This window comes from Myotis lucifugus, unplaced genomic scaffold, assembly GCF_000147115.1.
Source record: "Myotis lucifugus unplaced genomic scaffold, Myoluc2.0 scaffold_424, whole genome shotgun sequence".
NCBI lineage: Eukaryota > Metazoa > Chordata > Mammalia > Chiroptera > Vespertilionidae > Myotis > Myotis lucifugus.
In genome coordinates this window covers 582,309-601,028 of record NW_005871472.1, presented here as the reverse complement: position 1 = coordinate 601,028, position 18,720 = coordinate 582,309, and the positions used below count along the sequence as shown (strand labels likewise).

At 50.5% G+C, this 18,720-nt stretch overlaps 2 protein-coding genes across 2 annotated transcripts in view; one reads left to right on the top strand and one right to left on the bottom strand.

Moving 5' to 3' along the window:
* TMEM8B (transmembrane protein 8B) overlaps positions 1 to 14,741 on the top strand; it is a 23,352-nt gene extending 8,611 nt beyond the window's left edge. The window contains 10 exon segments of the mRNA XM_006102701.3: positions 3,495 to 3,628; positions 3,946 to 4,214; positions 4,809 to 5,134; positions 8,057 to 8,150; positions 8,327 to 8,450; positions 8,528 to 8,684; positions 8,870 to 9,049; positions 13,196 to 13,342; positions 13,476 to 13,592; positions 13,839 to 14,741. Coding sequence (XP_006102763.2) covers positions 3,495 to 3,628; positions 3,946 to 4,214; positions 4,809 to 5,134; positions 8,057 to 8,150; positions 8,327 to 8,450; positions 8,528 to 8,684; positions 8,870 to 9,049; positions 13,196 to 13,342; positions 13,476 to 13,592; positions 13,839 to 14,174 — 1,884 coding nt within the window. The 3' untranslated portion in view covers positions 14,175 to 14,741.
* Positions 14,742 to 15,646: 905 nt separating this feature from the next.
* Positions 15,647 to 16,636, bottom strand: LOC102424152 (olfactory receptor 13C7-like). The gene has a single exon (XM_006102700.3). It carries the CDS (start codon positions 16,628 to 16,630, stop codon positions 15,647 to 15,649), a length of 984 nt encoding a protein of 327 aa, XP_006102762.1. The 5' UTR covers positions 16,631 to 16,636.
* Positions 16,637 to 18,720: the final 2,084 nt, after the last annotated feature.

The window sequence follows — 18,720 nt, the reverse complement described above, 5'->3', positions numbered from 1 at the left end:
TATTCAACTCATATTGTCCAAAACTGATCTCACTTCTCCTTTCCTCTCTGCTTTCTATCAACCTCTTCCATCTTGACCCATGCCCTCCATCTCCTTGCCTTTCCTGTCTCGGAACATGTGTTCATCCTGTGATGTCCAGCTGCCAGGCTGCCCTAAAGGGCTGGCCTTTGAACTGTGGGTAACATCTGGCACCCAAATGGCTCATTATGGGAAAGTTCTCCAAAATATCTGGGGCACAGTTCTCCTTGAATGCTTCCTCTCCCCAGTCTAAGATTTGAAAGTAACTGACAGCAGGTAAAATTATGAAAACCACGATAAGGAAACCAAATAAGCAGATTGTACAGAAGAAAGGATTTGGTTGAATCCATCAACTAGGATGAAACATGGCTCAGTATCTCAACTGAAGAGGTTAAAATCTGCTAGCAGCGCTCATTATGCTCTTCCTCCTCCTCAATTATTTTGTTTGTGTTTTGAATAGGTAATAAATGCACCTGGTACAACATTCGAAAGGTACAAAAGGCAGTGAAAAGTAAGTCTTCCTTTTCCCTTGCCTCTCCTACAGTCCCCACTTCCCCTCTCCAGAGTTAACTAGTAACTAGCTGTTAGTAAGTTCCTTATGTCACTCTTCCCTTCTTGAAGGACTCTTCTCTTGGCCTTTACAGAACTCTCCTGGTTTTCCTCCTGCCCACTGCCCACTCCTTCTCTGCCTCCATTTCCTGGCATCTTCTCTGCTTGATCAAACACATTGTGGGGCTTCAATGCTTGGTCCTGGGACAACTCCTTTCTTATTTATCTATTCTCTTATTAGGTATCTCCAGCACAATAGTTTTAAGTACCACTTATAAGTTATAACTTATAACCTATAAGTTAATGCCTTCCAAGTGTATTCAGTGAGTCCTAATTTCTTTGAATCTCAGACTTTATATCCACCTGCTTACTTGACATCTTCGATTAGATATCTAAGAAATGTCTCAAATTAGCCTGTACAAATTAAAGCCAAAAGCAAAAATCTCTTCAGTTCCCATTCACTTCTCCCAGTCCAAGTCTTTTCTTTCTTTAGTCTTCTCAGTAAATGGCACTGCCATTCACTGATTGCTCAAGCTCCAAATTGCAATGTCATACTTGATTCTTCTCCCCCCTCACTTCTCTACAATCAATTCATAAAGAAAAGTCTCATTGACTCTATTTCTAAAAGCATGTCCTTTATGCATCTTCTATTTCCACTCTTAGCACACCTGCCCTCAGCTTTCTCCTGGGCCGCCACAGTAACCTTTGAAGTGGTTTCCCTGCTTCCACTCTTGTCCCCTGTAGTCTGTCCAACACTCATTTATGTACATGTTGATTACTGCTGACCAACGGTGGGTCAGGGACTGACATGTGGGTACTGGGATATTCTCACGAAGAGGGCCAAGTGGTTTGGGGGCATCTTCAGTCTGCAAGCCCCATCCAGAGCCTGGGACTGGCCACCCTGCTTAGGCCTTTCTAAAGAGACCCGGCCCAGCCATACTAGGACAGTCACAGAATCATTCTAGGGTGTTCTGTTCCAGCTTCCTTCAGACTGTTTCCCACACTGCTTCTCACTTTGCCCCTCTTGGTTTCCCAAGTTTCCCGGCTTTGACCCTGTTCCTTCCATGACCGCTGATGTTGACTCAGTTTGGACTCTCACTTGGCTTTTGCCTTGGCTGTTCTTGAGGACTTTCATTCTGGTGCCCTTTCATTAGCCCCATCACAGGGTGAAGGTGCTGAATCTCTGCACCTTCCCTGGTCTCCACTGAGTGCGCCTCTCTACAACAAGGAGGGGTATTGGATGTGCGCCTTATACAGGAAGGAGCACATCTTAACCACTGAGGTATGCCCACTGATCCTTCAGTGAAACCACTAGCAAGCAATACATGGAGTTTTTCTTTCCCCAAACTGTCCAAGAAGGAAATGGGCCCCTCCCGAGCATGGGTGCCCGCCCTTGGGGATCGTTCACCACAAGATGGCTGTGGGTGATTCCTGTTGTGGGAAGTGGGGTTGATGAAATGACTTGTGCTAGTAGTTCTGGTCCTTAGGGTTTGATATCAAAGATGAGGGACATTTGCTTTGGATATCAGAGATTGCGGTCCCTGAGAAATGAGGGGTTTAGGAGTTCTCTGAAGGTACACTCCTTTTTTTTTTTTTTTTTTTTGGTATACACTTTTTGATCTTTTTAATATCCACTCTTTAACTCAGCATCTAGTGTTTGCCAGGTGGTGTGCTAGGCATTGGGGATGCAGTGATGCAAAAATCACAGGGAGATTCCAGGCAGAAATTCCAGGCAGAGGGTGATGGGACTTTCTGGCCTTGCATCCTTCAAGGCCGCCTTCCAGCTTTCCTGGAACTTGGCCGGCTAGTCCCATGGCGTGGAACTCAGTGGCATGTCAGAGCCTGGAACTTTTGCAGAACAGGTTTAGAGATACGTCTCGGTCAGAATAAATACATAAGTGAACAGTGGCCTCTAGTTTATTGGGCCGCACAAGGCCCTCTAATCTCAGAAGATCAGAGAACCCTAATCAGGAGGCCCCTCCTCCCCTGAACTGCGCCACCTGCAGGGCTTAGGTGCTGCAAACGCTGCAGAGAAGGAACTGGAGTCAATGGGACTGTCTGCTGAAGCTGTGTGGGTTAGGGGTGGTGTCAACTGAGAAGGGCTAGGGGTCTGATCCAGAAGAGCAGGGAGATGTGGCTGTGCTCTAGCCCGAGCAGAAGGAGCAGATGTACCTGTGGGCCCCTTGAGACAGAGCAGTGGGAGGGGAGACAGAAGGCAGGCTTTGGCTTCATAAACGTCAGAGCTGCCCTCAGCTGTGTTGATTCATTTCTTCATTGATTCCAGCAAACTCATCTGTGAGGTGTACACTTTATAATAGGCTCTGTGTCTAAAGGAACAAAAATAAGACCAGGTTTCTTTTCTCAAGTTGCGTACAGTCTGGAGGTGGCCTGGGAGGTAAAGAGTGGCCCTTCCCTGGGGGTATTAGAGCAGAGCATGGACAGGTACGTGGAAAGGGCAGGTGGGGAATAAAGGAAATTAGACTCACATTGTGGGGGAGGGAGGAGGTTTGGATTGGAGACCGTTATGCAGCTTTACAATGCCCAAAGAGAGCCAGTGTTGTAAGGTCCTGAGGGTTTGGTGAGGGGTTGGGGTGGTTTGAAATTGCCTTGAGGGGCTGTTCAGGAATGCTCAGGAGGAGGGGTTAGATTGCAGGCGGAGCAGGCTGGGCCTGATTGTCAGAAGGGCCTGGTTTTGAATCCCAAACTTCAGCCAAGGCTGAGGATCACAGCAGATCCTGCAGATCCAGGAGGGACAGAGCTAATGCAGCAGGAAGGACCCAGAACTTAGACCTCAGTCACTGCCCTGGGAGCAGGAGGCCAGAGGAGGCGTCCCCCTCCCCCTCCCTCCCAGTGGCCATTTCTGTTCGCCTTGCTTTAGCAGCACCCTTGCTGTCTCTCCCCTCCTGCCACCCCTGCTTTTGTCTTAGGGTCTCCAGGATGAGTGTCAGTACCTCCTTCAGCCGCAGCTGATTGTCCGGCGTTTACTGGACGTTGCTGTGCTGGTGCCTGGCCGTCCCTCAGAGCAGACCCTCTCCCCCCACAATCGCTCAGCCCTATACAAGTAAGTTGAGTCCCCACCCCCCAAACCTCGCCCTTTCCTTCTTCCCTCCCTGACCTCAAACAGGGAACAGGGTTTTCTTGGCCTCTAAGCCCATCTGCCTGTTCCTGCTGTCCCTCTGGCCACCCTGGACTGCTGGGCCACCCAGCGCCCCCGGATGGGTTGGACTCCTGCCTCCCTCTCCCCCAGCACAGAGAGGAGGACCTGAAAAGGCCTCCCATTCTCGTGTCCCTAACTCCTCCTTGCCCCCTTCTTCCTAGTGTTTCCCTCCTTCTCGTGTCCCTCTCACCTTTCTCACCCCCAAACTCTCCTCTGCCCAGGGTCTTTGTGCCCAGCTTCACTTACAGGGTTTCAGCACAGTTGGTGTGTGTGGGGGGCCGAGGGGCATCCGCCTGCCCCCTGACACTTCGCCTACGTCCCAAGGCCCCACCCCTGCACAACTCAAGCTCTGTGGCATGTGGAGGTGCCTCGGTATGCCAGCTGGAGCTAGCACTGCCCCCCTGGGGGCGCTGGGTCTACGTGCGTGTGGAGACACCGTCCCGGGGCTCTGGCAGGACCATCCGCTTCCAGCTGTGCGTGCGGTTGCAAGGTCAGAAGCCCACATCTGCCCCAGCCACCCAGCTTGTGTTGACATCTGTGACTGGAAAGAGGCATGCATGTTGGCCGTGACCATGGCCCCTCTGCCACGTCCCTACAATCTCCCTGACCCCACCCAGGCTCCTTCACACTCCCTGAAGCCCTTCCACTTGGAGCTTGAAGTCATTGGAAAGCCTTCAGATCATTTTCCCACCACTTGGGGCTCACGAAGGGACCTGATTACTCTCCCTAATTTAATCTCTCTTTCAGTTTCCTGAGTAGGCAGGGACAGCTAGGACCTCTGGGACACTGGCCTTGCGAAAGCCCATGCAAGTCAGTGAGAGGGCAGTCATCTGTTTCAACATGTCCTTTGGGAGGGAGAGATGACCTTGATTCCCTCCAACATGACATGCTATTAGCTGTGACCAGTAGGAAATCCCGGGGCCCTATCCTGTGACCCTGGATGCCCCATACTCCCAAGGGACATTTGATGCTAGTTCTCACCCCTCCCACCCTTTGCTAAATCCTGTCTGGCTCAGATCTGGTTTGTGGGGCTGAAGGGCTGTGAGGGTGGCCGGCCTCAGCTCTGATTTCCTTTGCTCCACAGAGTGCCCGAAGCCCAACCTGTCTCGTGCCCTGGCCCCTGGAGCTGCCATGAACATGCCCCAGTCACTGGGCAACCAACCATTGCCCCTAGAGCCACCATCCCTTGGTGCCCCCGTGGAAGGGCCTGGGGCCACATCTCCACCTGAGCACTGCTGGCCAGTGCGCCCGACTCTGCGCAATGAGCTGGACACCTTCTCCGTCCACTTCTACATCTTCTTTGGCCCCAGCGTGGCCCTCCCCCCTGAGCGCCCTGCTGTGTTTGGCCTGAGGTTGCTGCCGGTGCTGGACAGTGGAGGTGTCCTTAGCCTGGAGCTCCATCTCAATGCGGTACTTTGTGGAGAGGGGGAGGTTGCCCCTGTGGGGGAACTTGAAAAAGAGAGTGACAGGTGTGGAAGACTGTGCAGGTTGCTTTCACCCAACTTTAAGATTAGAGACCATGTCAGCCCAATTCTGGTCGACAAACATGCCCTGGGAATTGACTCTACTGCGAATGGGCAATTGAGAATGGTCCCGATTTCCCCAGTTTTGTAGCTGAACCGCCCACTGACCAAAGGCCTCTCTCTATGGCAGGTGTTCACTTTTCTTGCTTATCTCCTGTGATGCGGAGTTCACCTACAGAGGCCATGTTTAGACAGCTCCCGATGCTAATGGCAGTCTTGACATTCCATGCAAACCTACCTCTGTGGATTTTTATGATCTGATCTTTGTTTTGCCCCAGAAGCTATATTTCAGTGAATCTATCCCAGTCCTTTAAAAAAAAGTTAATAGACTTGATTTTTTCAGAGCAGTGTTATAGAAAAACTGAGTGGAAAGTACAGAGAGTTTCCATGTCCCCCCTCTTACCCCATATAGTCTCCCCAATTATTCACATCTTGTATTAGTGTGGTGCATTTGTTATATCCCTGGCCTATTTTAGCAGCCCTTCAGATGCCCCTCAACCTTCTCAAAGCTGAAAAATATCAGCATCTTAGAGCTTTCCCCATCCTCTGCTGTCTCCTTTGGTCAAACATCTGGTCAGCATGTCTCTGAAATAAATGGTCCGAGGTGGTCTGACCATGGTGTGTGTGCAGCCTGTGATTATATCACTTCTTTCTGCTCCTGCATCACACCGATCACCTGCAGTTTGGGGTGAATAAAGATCTCTGGGTCTTTTTCCTGTCCTTCCTTTCTATTTTCTTAAAAAACAATTTTATTCATTTACTTTTTAATTATAGAAATAACAGAATCACATGTAAAGCTTTGGAAAATAGAGGAAGACATCCTCATAAAACAGCTGCTTAGTCTTTGGTGTGTATCCTCCCAGTCCCTTTCCATATTAACTTCTTATGTATCTAATTGTAACCAAGGGGCATACGTATTTTGTGCCCTGTGCCTGGTTCATGTGACCTGCCGCCAATTCCCAGCTCATATTTTTGTAGTGAACTTTTTAACCCCAATGGAAGAATTTATGTTCATCTTTGAGGCATTGCCTAAAGACACTGGTTTGGGTCTTGGGCTTTCTCCACTATGGTAATTCACACACTTGAAAAGCCAGCCTTCTGTACCTCTTAGTCATTATTTTCAGCATTGGGTAAGACTGGGCTGAGGGCAGAGTCCTGTGTCAGGCCATTAGCAACTCTCTTAGGTTAGCATTGATCCAGTAGGATCCCTCAGCCAGGGATCCTTTTAATTCTACTATCCCCCAGCTCTGGGGCAGGGACCATTTTCCTTATGCACCGACCTGAGATCTGGTCTGTGGCTCAATGTGGTCTTTTATGGTACACGGCTCAGAACTTTCAAGTGCTCCTGCTGGTCAGGACTAAGCTGATTCTTCAACTTGAAGATGCTCCTTATTTTTATACCCAAATTCTGTTTGACTCTGTTCTGGCTAAACACTGTATGTTGTGTTTGCTATTGCCATGCCTTTGGGCAATGACAGTGAAGTCTTGATTTGACCTTGATGCTGTAAAGCCCATATCCGAGACCAGCCGCACCCATACTTGTTCTTCCTCAGTATCCTGAGAGTAGAGGCCCAGTCCTGGGCAGCCCCTTACCCTGTCCCTCTCTGCATTCTTGTCCATTTACTCTAATGGGCATCTATCTGCTTACATTCTACCTATCTGCATGCTATGACCCTTGCTACACACCTCAGATAGCTGTTGTATTTATTCTGAAAGGAATCTTGGCACATCTACTCTGATCTTTCCAAGTATTTTGTCTTTTCCCCCCTTGGATCAAGAACTGGTCATTTGGACCAGAGAACTGTATACTTAGAGAACATTTATATCTTTGGCTCCCTGCCCCCCGAGAAAGACTTTTATTGAATAATACTTTGGCATATTGCCCAGAGCTTGCATGGAGGAAAGCTGTGAGCAAGTTGTATGAAATTCAGTCTTGCTGTTGAGGACAGGATGCATAACAGCACACATGCTTCTATGATGAGGACTTACCTGAGAACCTCTGGATGCTGTACTTCTGTGCCTCTGATTAACCTTTATCTGATGGACTTACAAATCTGATCACTCATCATGTTTCCTTCTTTGCTTTGGTTGCTTGGGAAGTCAGCATTAAATCTATGGCCCACATTTAGGAGCAAATTTTATTGTTCTATCCTGAGTTTTCAATTTCCCTCATGCATTTATTTTATCTTATATGTATTTAATAAGCTGCCTCAAATCCTTCTGGAGGTGAGCTTATGGCAACCTGCTACCTTTATTCCTCTAGACAACCCTTTACATTTACTCATATGGATATCCGGTTTCTTTAAATCCCAGCCAGGCTGCTACATTTAATCCCTCAGGCATTCTGTTACCACCGTGAATACCTGATCATTTCACCGGAGGAAGAGTACATTTCTTTACACGCCCCCTGCCCTCAGACTCCGGTGAAGAGGTGAAGATGATTGAAAACCTTTCAGTTACCTTTGTTCACAACTAGTTTCTATATCCAGCAACAGCACCTCTTCCCTTCCCCACAACAAGCTAGATAAGATTGGAAAAAGGGGGTCTTCTCTTTAGCCTGAACAGTTTAAAAATTCTGCCCAAAGGATTCAGAATTGGGCCTTGCCTTTTCACCAGTCTTTGAGGCATCTCGGATGTGGGGGATTTGGTGTTTGCCAAGGTTCTGTGTTCTAAAAAGGGAGGAGAGATTGGCTTTGGTGTTGAGCACCTGCAGGAATGTGAGGTCCCTGGAGGAGTTTGGAGTCTGGGGTGGTGGTGGTGGTAGGACCTGGTGGGTGGGACAGCTTCATCTTCACTCCGCCCTCCCCAGAGCTCCCTGCGCCAGGAAAATGTGACCGTGTTTGGATGCCTGACTCACGAGGTGCCTTTGAGCCTGGGGGATGCAGCAGTGACTTGTTCCAAAGGTGAGGACGAGGAAGGGGGAGGGAGAGAAGGCTGGTAGTCCCGAGCAGGGGGCGGGCATGGGGTGGGGGGTGGCGTGGAGGAAGGATGGGCTAGGGTCTCGGGAAAGCGGGGGCGGGCGCAGGTGAGTGAGGATTCTTTACCTTTCTCTCCTGGCCCCTGCCCCCTCTGCCCCCAGAGTCCCTTGCTGGCTTCCTCCTCTCGGTCAGCGCCACATCCAGAGTGGCCAGGCTGCGAATCCCGTTCCCACAGACCGGGACGTGGTTCCTGACCCTCCGCTCCCTGTGCGGGGCGGGGCCTCGGTGAGCGGCGGGGGGCGGCGGGGCGGGGCGGGGCCGGAGGTGGCGCCGAGCCCCCGTGACCCCCAGTGTGTGCACAGGTTTGTGCGGTGCCGGAACGCCACGGCCGAGGTGCGGCTGCGCACCTTCCTGTCCCCGTGTGTGGACGACTGCGGGCCCTACGGCCAGTGCAAGCTGCTGCGCACGCACAACTACCTGTACGCGGCCTGCGAGTGCAAGGCCGGTGAGCGCTCAGGGGTTCCTGCGACGGGAGGGGCGGCCACCGGCACTGAGGCTGGGTGTGCAGAGAACGGGAGGGCGGTGCTAGGGTGAGAGCACCCTCCCGGGGCAGGGGCACAGGGCTTAGCTAGAGGCCCCCAGCTGAAGGGTCTGCTGACCTCACGACTGCCTCCGTCCCCACCCTGTGCCTTCCCCGCCCGCAGGGTGGCGGGGGCTGGGGCTGCACCGACAGCGCGGATGCGCTCACCTACGGGTTCCAGCTGCTGTCCACACTCCTGCTCTGCCTGAGCAACCTCATGTTCTTGCCACCCGTGGTCCTGGCCATTCGGAGCCGGTATGTTCTGGAAGCTGCTGTCTACACCTTCACCATGTTCTTCTCCACGGTATGTGATGGCGTCAATGTCTTCACCGAGTCCTTATCCATGTGGTGGGTGAGGTTCTGCATTTCCCCCCCACCGTGTTCTCCACTGGTTTGGGGATGTCTGTACCTGTATAATACGAGGATGTCTCCAATTCACTGTCTTCTATAGCAGCGCTTCCCTACCTTTTCATCTCAGGGCATGCGTAGAATACGGTCATTTTTGTAAGGCACATTGGGGTCAATGAACATCCTGTTGGCAACTTAAAATAACCAACTGCCAGCCACTGCAGACTTTGTGGGTCTCTAGTTGTCTCACGCCCTGCCTGCCCACCCTGAGGGCCAGGGACCTTTACCTCAATACGCTGGCTGGCCCGTAACTCTGTTCTGCAGTGTGAGATTGTGCCTTCACCGGGAGAGGTCTGCAGGGGGCAGGAGACCTGCACTGTCACCTGCGTTTCTACATGGGAAGTCATCCGTTTCATCACGTTCTTTCATGATGTGAGGGCTAGCAATACAGTGTTCGTGTTCTGCATCACACTGGGGATTTCCACAACCTCAGAACATTCTTTTTTATGGTCTGAAAAGGTATCTCCCCATTTAGTAGCCATGGATCCTTGAATTATCATGGGAACTTTAGGAAGGAAGGGGGATCTATAATTGGGTAATTGATAGAAACCTCTGGCTATTAGAATCCTAAGAAACTTTACCGATTCAACTATGTTCTGAGGCCTCATGGGAAGTGGCAATGTCCTATAAAATCGCAGCCCAAAGGAGCATATTTTGATGAAGATTAATTTAGTTTTAAACCCATCTCCTCCCATTATAGAATCCCCACAGTCTCTTCTCTGTGCCTTCCCATTCTTTCATAATCATAAACATTCACATTACAAGCGTGCATCACAGATACTCTAAGGAAAGGTAGAGGAGTGAGTCTGCTAATGTGACTTAACCTCCATGTGGACTCCCTCCCCTCCACCAAGTTCTGCATCTAGGGACCTTTTCATCTCATCTCTGGGCTCTTGGTGTCTTGTGGCATACGGTGCCTGCCGATGAGCACTACAAAAAAATCTTAGATGGACTCAGACTCTCCTCATGTCTTGGCAACAAAGATATCACAATAACCAATAAGTGCATCTCTTTTGTTCAACATTATACAAATTAAAAAAATAATATATACTGCCTTGGCCAGCATGACTCAGGGGATGAGCGCTGACTTATGAGCATTGACTTATGAACCAGGAGGTCACGGTTTGATTCCTGGTCAGGGCATATATCTGAGTTGCAGGCTCAATTCCCAGTGGTGGGCTTGCAGGAGGCAGCCGATCAATGATTCTCTCTCATCATTGATGTTTCTATGTCTTTTGCTCTCTCCCTTCCTCTCTGAAATCAATAAAACAATATTTTTAAAAATCCTACTTATCACTTAGGAGAAAGGGGGGAGATGTCCTGACACTGAGGGTCCAGTCATACATAGGTCCCTCCTTGGACGTTCCTCCACAGATAAGGAAGAGTAGCCTGATCCATGCCATGTGGAGAGCACATTCCGGTTTTGCTTTACTGCCCCCCTTTTTAGACCTGCTCTGACAGTGCCTCATTCTATTTTTATATTAGACACTGTTTCTCTTCTTTTATTGCCAGATGCCCTTATACTGTTGCTCACCAAATCCTCCAGCAACAGCTGTTCCACCAGCCCACTCTTGGCTGCAAGCTGATCTAATGTGCTTCACAATTAGTAAGAGTACCTAAGTATATCAGGAGCCTGGAGCATGAGGGGGAGAGCGTATGTTTTCTGCATTTTGCATAAGCATCCTGGGCATTGTCTCCAGCATATTCAGTTCCGGATGACTCCTCATTTCCTGGATATAATGGCAGATCAAACACAGGGAGCCTAAAGTGCCTGGCATCACATACAGAGCTTCTACTTTCTGAAATAAGGCAATAGCAAAAGATCAAGAAAGATATACTGGCTCTGAGGCATTGCCTAAAGTCCTGCTATACCTCCTGTTCTTTTCCACCTCGGCCAAAATGTAGAGCTACTAGTCTTCCACTTTTCCCAAGTAGGTTCTCTGTTGCTCCTTTCTCCCATTCTTTACTTGGTTTAGATTTATTCTGTTCCTAAGCAGTCTTCATTTAAGGACCCATTGGTCATGTTGCAGGTCAAGTACCAGGATAGCAGATGACAGTGTTCTCTGTCTTCAAATCCAGGACAGTCTACACTTGGGAGTAGTGCAATAAATTCTTATCCGGAACATAGGAACAGACATTAGGTTTGTTCTTCAGGAGTTAAAAATGTAAAATGTAAATATGTAAAATACTTAAAATGTAAAATAGATAAGAGTTTGGGATATAATGCTTTCCCCTCCTAAATTATTCTTCCTGATCTCGTCCCCACCTTCTTGTTAACTCATTCAAACAGGAGACTAGGTTCTCCCGTTTCCATTCTTCCCAGAAGTTCAAGAGACCCTGTTCCTGCCAGTGAAGGAACAACTTGTAATGTTGCTCAGCTCTCTCTTTTCTCAGCTGTGGACTGGATGTCCCTGTCCTCTTCCCACGCCCAAGGCCATACCCTGGAGGGCCTGGAGACCTGTCTCACCAAGGTCTGTAAGGCTACTGCTCGTTGAGATTCACAGCCCTTGTGACTTAGGATTGCCTTTTAGTAGAATGATGAAGAAACTGGCCTGGGCTGAAAGTAGTGCCTATAGGGTCCCTTTAGTCAATGAGCAAGACACTTCAAAAGCCACCTTTAGATGCCATAGCACTTAACCTTCACGCCCCAGCTTCAGTTCATCCTGGTGTTCAGTCCAACCCTGGAAACTATACCAACTTGTTTCTCCTTTCAAGAGATGCCCTCAAAAGCCATGGCTTCCAGAGGACTGATTCACAGAGATCTTAAACGTTTTTGATCCCCTAAAATCTGCTGGCATGCTTTAAGCTCAGCTCCAGTGGTTGCTTTTGATCAAGTTTACATCGGTCAAAACCTTTCTCTTCAAATATAGCATCTTAGTTTTCTTAACCCTGCTTCCATCACTATCACAACCCACTCTTCCTGATGGAGCAAGGATTATGTCAGGAGATGGGAGGAGTGAGCATGCTGCTGCGGTGTTTGTTCTCGGTCTGGAGCTGTTTCCTCAGAACTCTGTCCAGTATCTTTTCCTTGGGTGGGCTCATAAGGCAAATGACAGAAATCCTCAGAGGGATATGTGTTCCCGTCATCTTTGTACCAAAGATATTCTTACAACCATACATGTTCTTAGTGTTTGGCTTTAATAAATACTCAAATCACAAATTTTGTAAGAAGGTCAGAGAAAAGTGACAGCAAAAGTTCCAAGACAAAGAGAACTCAGGTAACTCCTGGGTAACCTTTTCACATTAAGGGAACATAGGATGTCAGAGGCTGTGATAGCATTGTCCAGAGAGGCACAGGGGGGGACCACAGACCAAGGGGGCTGATGGTAGACTGTGACTCCTTAATTGAGGTGCCCGGAATAGCTTGATACAGTACCACGTGTTCCCTGCACCCCTCTCTGAATCTCCTCAATACCCTACTCTTTACTGTGTTCCCACAGTGTAGGAGAGCTGGACACTGTCTCATCCCCATATTGTTTCCCATGGTGTGAAGACCATGCTCTTCTCCCTGGCTGTAGGGTCTGCCTTTTTTCTTACTGTGTCTACCATGGCATTGGGTAGGAGGTAATGAAGAGGGCCAATTAGTGAGCCAAACTCAGAGTCTGAGCTATCAGGCGAGACTGGGACATGCTAGGGAGGCTCGGGGTCTGGGTTGGCTAGAGTCTAGCCCCAGAGCTTGGGTCGAGGATGAGGATTGTAGATGAGACCCACAGCAAGCATGAGGAAATGGGCAAGGATTGGCCTCAGCTTGAAAGACCTGGACCTCCCTGGCCTGATGTTCTCCACAGCACATTCCAGAAGCGGGAAGATTAGGAAGGTGAGGTTGAAGGTCAGGGATGCCAGTTACATACAGCTTATGAGGCAGAACGGGCCTCCCTGCCCTATTTTTCTCAGGAGTGGGGAGTGGAGCATTTCCCAAATCTGACTTCTGACCTCTGCTTCTCCAGCACAGCACATCACCGCCCTTGTGGCCTCTTTCTTCTGTTTTGTAGACCTGGACCTCTCCCCCAGTTCTCTCAACGCCTGTCATTTCTTTCTCCAGTTCTATCATGCCTGTGACCAGCCAGGCATTGTGGTTTTCTGCATCATGGACTACGATGTGCTACAGTTTTGTGATTTCCTGGGCTCCTTAATGTCCGTGTGGGTCACTGTCATTGCCATGGCTCGTTTACAGCCTGTGGTCAAGCAGGTCAGTCCAGAATGGGCCCTGGGGGACAATCAGAGCTAAAGTCGACTTGAAACTCATTCCCGACCTCTCCCTGAGGACATTGCCAAGTGCCTCTCTCCATCCTGGCCCAGCCTCTAGAGTCCTGTTTCTCTAGGTGCTGTATTTGCTGGGGGCTATGCTGCTGTCCATGGCTCTGCAGCTTGACCGGCATGGACTCTGGAACCTGCTTGGACCCAGTCTCTTCGCCCTGGGGATCTTGGCTACAGCCTGGGTAAGGGTGGGGAGAGCTGTGGGTGGGGCATCCTAGCAGGACTTGGGTTCAGGGCCCTGGGTATCTGGTCCCCAATTTAAGGTGGGCTAAGACCCTTTCACCATCACTGTTGTGCTCATGGTGCCCATCCTAGTCTTAGGTACCTTCCTGTCACAACCATGGCTCCGGGGAAGCCTGAGAGTGACCGGCTCTGGCTTGGGTTCCAGGGCCTCCCATTCCTGAGCCCCACTTCTCTGCCTCCTCCAGACAGTACGCAGCGTCCGCCGTCGGCACTGCTACCCACCCACATGGCGCCGCTGGCTTTTCTACCTGTGCCCTGGCAGCCTTATTGCAGGCAGTGCCATCCTGCTCTATGCTTTTGTGGAGACACGAGACAACTACTTCTACATTCACAGCATTTGGCATATGCTCATCGCTGGCAGTGTGGGCTTCTTGCTGCCCCCTCGTGCCAAGACTGACCACCGGGTTCCACCTGGAGCTCGGGCCCGGGGCTGCGGTTACCAGCTGTGCATCAATGAGCAGGAGGAGCTGGGCCTTGTGGGCCCTGGAGGGGCCCCTGTCAGCAGTATCTGTACCAGCTGAGAGGGGCTTTGAGTCTGGCCCTTGGAACATGAACCCTTCCCAGAGCGCAAAGAGCCCTTCCTGGGTTTTTCCAGGCAGTGAAACTTTCCCAGGGATGAGAGACAAGTTGTGTTTCTTGAGGACTTGGTGTCTTCCTTGACGTGGAACTCTTCCAGGGACCTGGCACACTTCCTGAAGATTGGAGCCATCCTGCAGCCATTGAGTCTTTCAGGGCTGTAGCCTGTGCAGGGCCTCAGAGCCCCTAAGGACCAGCAGTCCCTCGGAGGGCGTGGAGCCCTCCCAGGGATACGGAGCCCTCCTGAGGACACGGATTCCCCTGGGGAGACAAAGCCCTCCCAGGACATGGCATCATTCCTGAGGAAGTGGAGTCCATTTTGGGGAAACTGAGTCTCCAGATCTTCCAGCAGCTCAGCAACTCTGACCTCAGGCCTCCTTCCCAGAAGCAGCGTCTGTGCTGGGCTGTGCTGGGAGGGGACATGCAGGACAGATGGGACTGGGACTAGGGCTGGTATCTTGAGTTGATGCAGGTGGAGTCTGGTGTGTCTCCAATGAAGTATTTGCTGGTTCTGTGCTGCCTTTTTTTTCTGGGGCCAAATGTGTGGGGAGGGGAGGGAAAGAGGGACCCTGAGGAGGTCAGCATGGGTGATGGGAGCCCAGCTGAATGAACTGCTGGAGCTACTGTCTGAGGCTTCAGTCCTATTGTGTCAGGCTGCACAGCTGGGAATAGGGAGTTGTGAGTGGGTGAGTCTGTGTGTGAATGAGTGAGTCTTTGTGTGTGTGTGTTGAGTGTGGTACCCTCAACAAGGGAGGAGGCTGAGGTCCTAGAAAATTGGACTAGCAGGTACAAAGCTCAGATGGGAAGGAATTGTCACAAGAATGTAACTTCTGTTTTGGCCTGAGTGCCAGAAGGATGTCAATTTGGGATTTCTTCTCTTTCCACAAGAGTCACAGCTGAGTCCCAAGGGTTTACATGGTGCAAAGATGTTGGGAGCGGGAGCATGTTCTTTCTGGTCACCCCAGTCTATAGGCACCTACCCCCTGATATTTACATCATTCCAGCTGGCCCTCAGTAGGTCATGCAGATTTCTGGAAAAGGAGCAGATTTCTGGTCCTATCTGTGTAACCCCTTTTAGTCCTGAGGCTCTCTACCACTTCTGTGCCACATGCAAAGACAGACCTTGGCTACCCAGACACACCTTGAAGCCACTTAAAATGTAAGTGGAAGTAGCATGCTACTTCTGAGTGGAAGCTTGAAGAGTCAGTGCAGGCCTTGTCATTTTCTCGTTTCCTATTGTCATGGTGACCAGCAATGTCCCAGTAGTTGCTCTATTACTCTGAGTCCCAGAGGGGCGAAGATGATGATAGAACAGGCCCCTCCCCAGCCAACCTCTAATGGGCCTATAGCATGAGCGAGAAATAAATCTTTGTGGTCCTAAGCCACTGAAATTTGGAAGTTATCACCATATTATAACCTAGACTCTCCTGCCGAATAGAGGTTGAGAACAGGAGAAGCGGGACATTTTCCTGCAGAACAGATTCCCCCCCAGCAGAGCTATGGCAGCAGCTTTTACCTCTGCATTTCTCAGGCTGTAAATGATGGGGTTCAGTGAGGGTGTCACGACCCCATAGAACAATGCAATAATCTTATCCAAGTCAGGGTCCTTGGCCTTGGGCTTAAAGTACATGAAGGAGATAGTCCCATAGAAAACCACTACCACTGTGAGGTGGGCAGAGCAGGTGGAGAAGGCTTTGCGCCGGCCTGCAGCAGAGGGCACCCTAAGGATGGCATTAAGGATGAAAATGTAGGACATGCAGATGAGCAGGAGCGGGGCCAGTGACAGGACAGCTGTGGCCACCATTAAAAGCAGTGCATTGAGAGAGATGTCCCCACAGGCCAGTTTCAGCACTGCCAAGATCTCACAGAAGAAGTGGTTAATGACATGGTGGCCACAGAACGGGAGGCTCCAGGTGACGATGGACTGCAGCAATGAGTTGGCAAAGCCCGTTCCCCAGCTCAGCACTGCCATCCGCACGCACGTCTGCCCACTCATGAGTTCTGGGTACCTAAGCGGCTGGCAGATGGCCACGTAACGGTCATACGCCATCACGGCCAAGAGCACGCACTCCGTGGAGCCCAGTGCCAGGGTCAGGTACATCTGCAGGGCACAGCCAGGGAAGGAGATGGTCCTTTGGGCTTCCAGGAAGTTGACCAGCATGAAAGGCACGAAGGAGGATGTGCCACAGATGTCCAAGAGAGAGAGGTTGCTGAGAAAGAAGTACATGGGGCTGTGCAGGCGGGGGTCCAGCATGTTCAGCCCAATGAGGAGGGCATTCCCCAGCACGTTCACAGAGTAGATGCCCAGGCAGAGCACAAACAGGACCATCTCTATGCTATGGTGGCCGTGTAGGCCCAGCAGGACATACTCTGTCACGGCTGTCTCGTTGGCCCCACCCATCTCATTTTCCCTCCTCTCAAATCTGGGCCACACAGGTGTTGGGAAAAGCTCTGGCTGGCCTGGGAGCCAGGCAACCCGAATCCGTGCCCTGAGGCAGGTCAGCCCCACCTCTGGAATTTAGTTTCACCATCTGTAAACTGAGAGACTTAGACTGAAGGTCTACAAGCTGGCCTTCTCGGCTCTGCAGTTCTGACTCAACTCAGGGGAGATGAGATACATTCTAGTCCCTTCCCCCCACGTGGGCTCGGGAGACAGTGGAGTAGGATTCATGTTTGATAAGCTCCGCTAGAATTTAGAGTTCTTGGCTGTTAACAGGAAACTCTAGGTCAGTGGTTCTCAACCTTCCTAATGCCGAGACCCTTTAATACAGTTCCTCATGTTGTGACCCAACCATAAAATTATTTTCGTTACTACTTCATAACTGTAATGTTGCTACTGTTATGAATCGTAATGTAAATATCTGATATGCAGGATGTATTTAGGCGACCCCTGTGAAAGGGTCGTTCGACCCCCAAAGGGGTCGCGACCCACAGGTTGAGAACCGCTGCTCTAGGTCATGACTTCATATGGCTGAGTCATGCACATTGTTTCAGATTCATTCATTGGTGAATATTTTTGAATGCTACTCTGTGCTAGGTATTGTTTAGGTGCTGGGGCTACAGCAGTAAGAAAATAAGTGGACAGAAAGATGCCGCACCTGTCACGAGGGCTCCCTCTTCCCTGGACGCGGGGAGATGAGCTCTGTAAGGCAGGAGGGTGCTGGATGGTGCTCACCGAGTGTTCCTTTTGGCCCTTAAGGGTTGAACATTTCCACTCACAGGGTGCGTAGCCTGGTTTCTGGTCATCACTCCTTAAGGAATCATAGACCCTCTGCTGAGTTTTAAAAGAACAGCATATCCCAGTAGAGCCACTGGCCACAGGATTTAATCCAAGTAGCTCCTCCTTGACCTCCATATTGCTTTTTAGGATGGACGGGATGGGCACGGACGTCACACAGGAGGGAAGACCCGGCTCTCATCTCGCCGAATGGTCAGTCACTGACTAGTTTATACAGGGAGGGCGGGCAGAGGCTGCAGTCTTGGCCCAGGTGCTTTCATTGCTGTCCTGGCAGGACTCACCGCCAGTGTCAGGTATTCATAGGAGGAAGCGGAAATGTCCCCAAGGCCGTCTTGTTAAACAGCAAAGCTGCCTTGGCCCAGGTGACCTCTGGTCTAAAGGAGAAATAGAAGCTGAGTGTGACTTCCATTCAGAAGATATAATCACCCCCAGCCCCTTCCCTCTGGGAGTGACTGTGAGGCCAGTGTCCTGGGACAGCATTGGAGCCCTGCCTGTCCCTCAGGGATGGATTTGCCCCCCAGTCTCCCTCCTTAACTGCATCTGTGTGTGTAGGCACAAAGGGGCTCACCCTCTACTTAGCAGACTTTGTTTTTTCCCAGTGCTACATCTTTGCCCAAGAATTTTCCTTTTGTAGGCATAGCCTCCCTCCCTTCCCCAGTGGGGGCATTCCTGCTCATTCCTCAGAGCCCAGCTTAATCGCTCCTTTCTTCTCCCACCCGCTCCCTGCAGTCACCTGCTCCCTTCTGATGCTTTTCGCCCTTCGCCAGCCCTCTGTGTTCATGTATGGTGTGCTCTGTACTGTCTCTTCTACTGCACTCGTGAGCAGGACTCTGTCTCCTTCCTCTCAGCACTTCCTACAGCGAGTCACTGAACAGATAATCAAGATTCGAAAAACTTAGTTTTGCATCCAGCGTCAGCACTAGCTGGCTGTGTGATATTATTGATCAAGTCACTTGACCTCTCTGAGACTCAGTTTCCTTTTGAGAAATGGAGATGCTCAGAGGGAACATGCATGTAAAGGTGCAGGGAGCTGCCCAGCACTAGCAAGTTGTTACTGAGGCTCCAGATCAAAGGATTTGTCTTCAGCCATAAGTACCTGTTGGGCTCGGCACCTCTGGGAGTGGTGACCAGAAATCAGGTTTACACGCCCTGTGGAGTGGAAATGTTCGACCTTTAGGTCAGTGTCTGTCATCACCCCCTCTCTCCCCAGAGCCTGCGCTGGTTTCCTTATTCCTCCATCCTGAATAAGGGTG

Bases quoted from the DNA above. Each gene is read 5' to 3' on its own strand.
- LOC102424152 (XM_006102700.3), bottom strand. From the start codon at position 16,630: ATGGGTGGGGCCAACGAGACAGCCGTGACAGAGTATGTCCTGCTGGGC.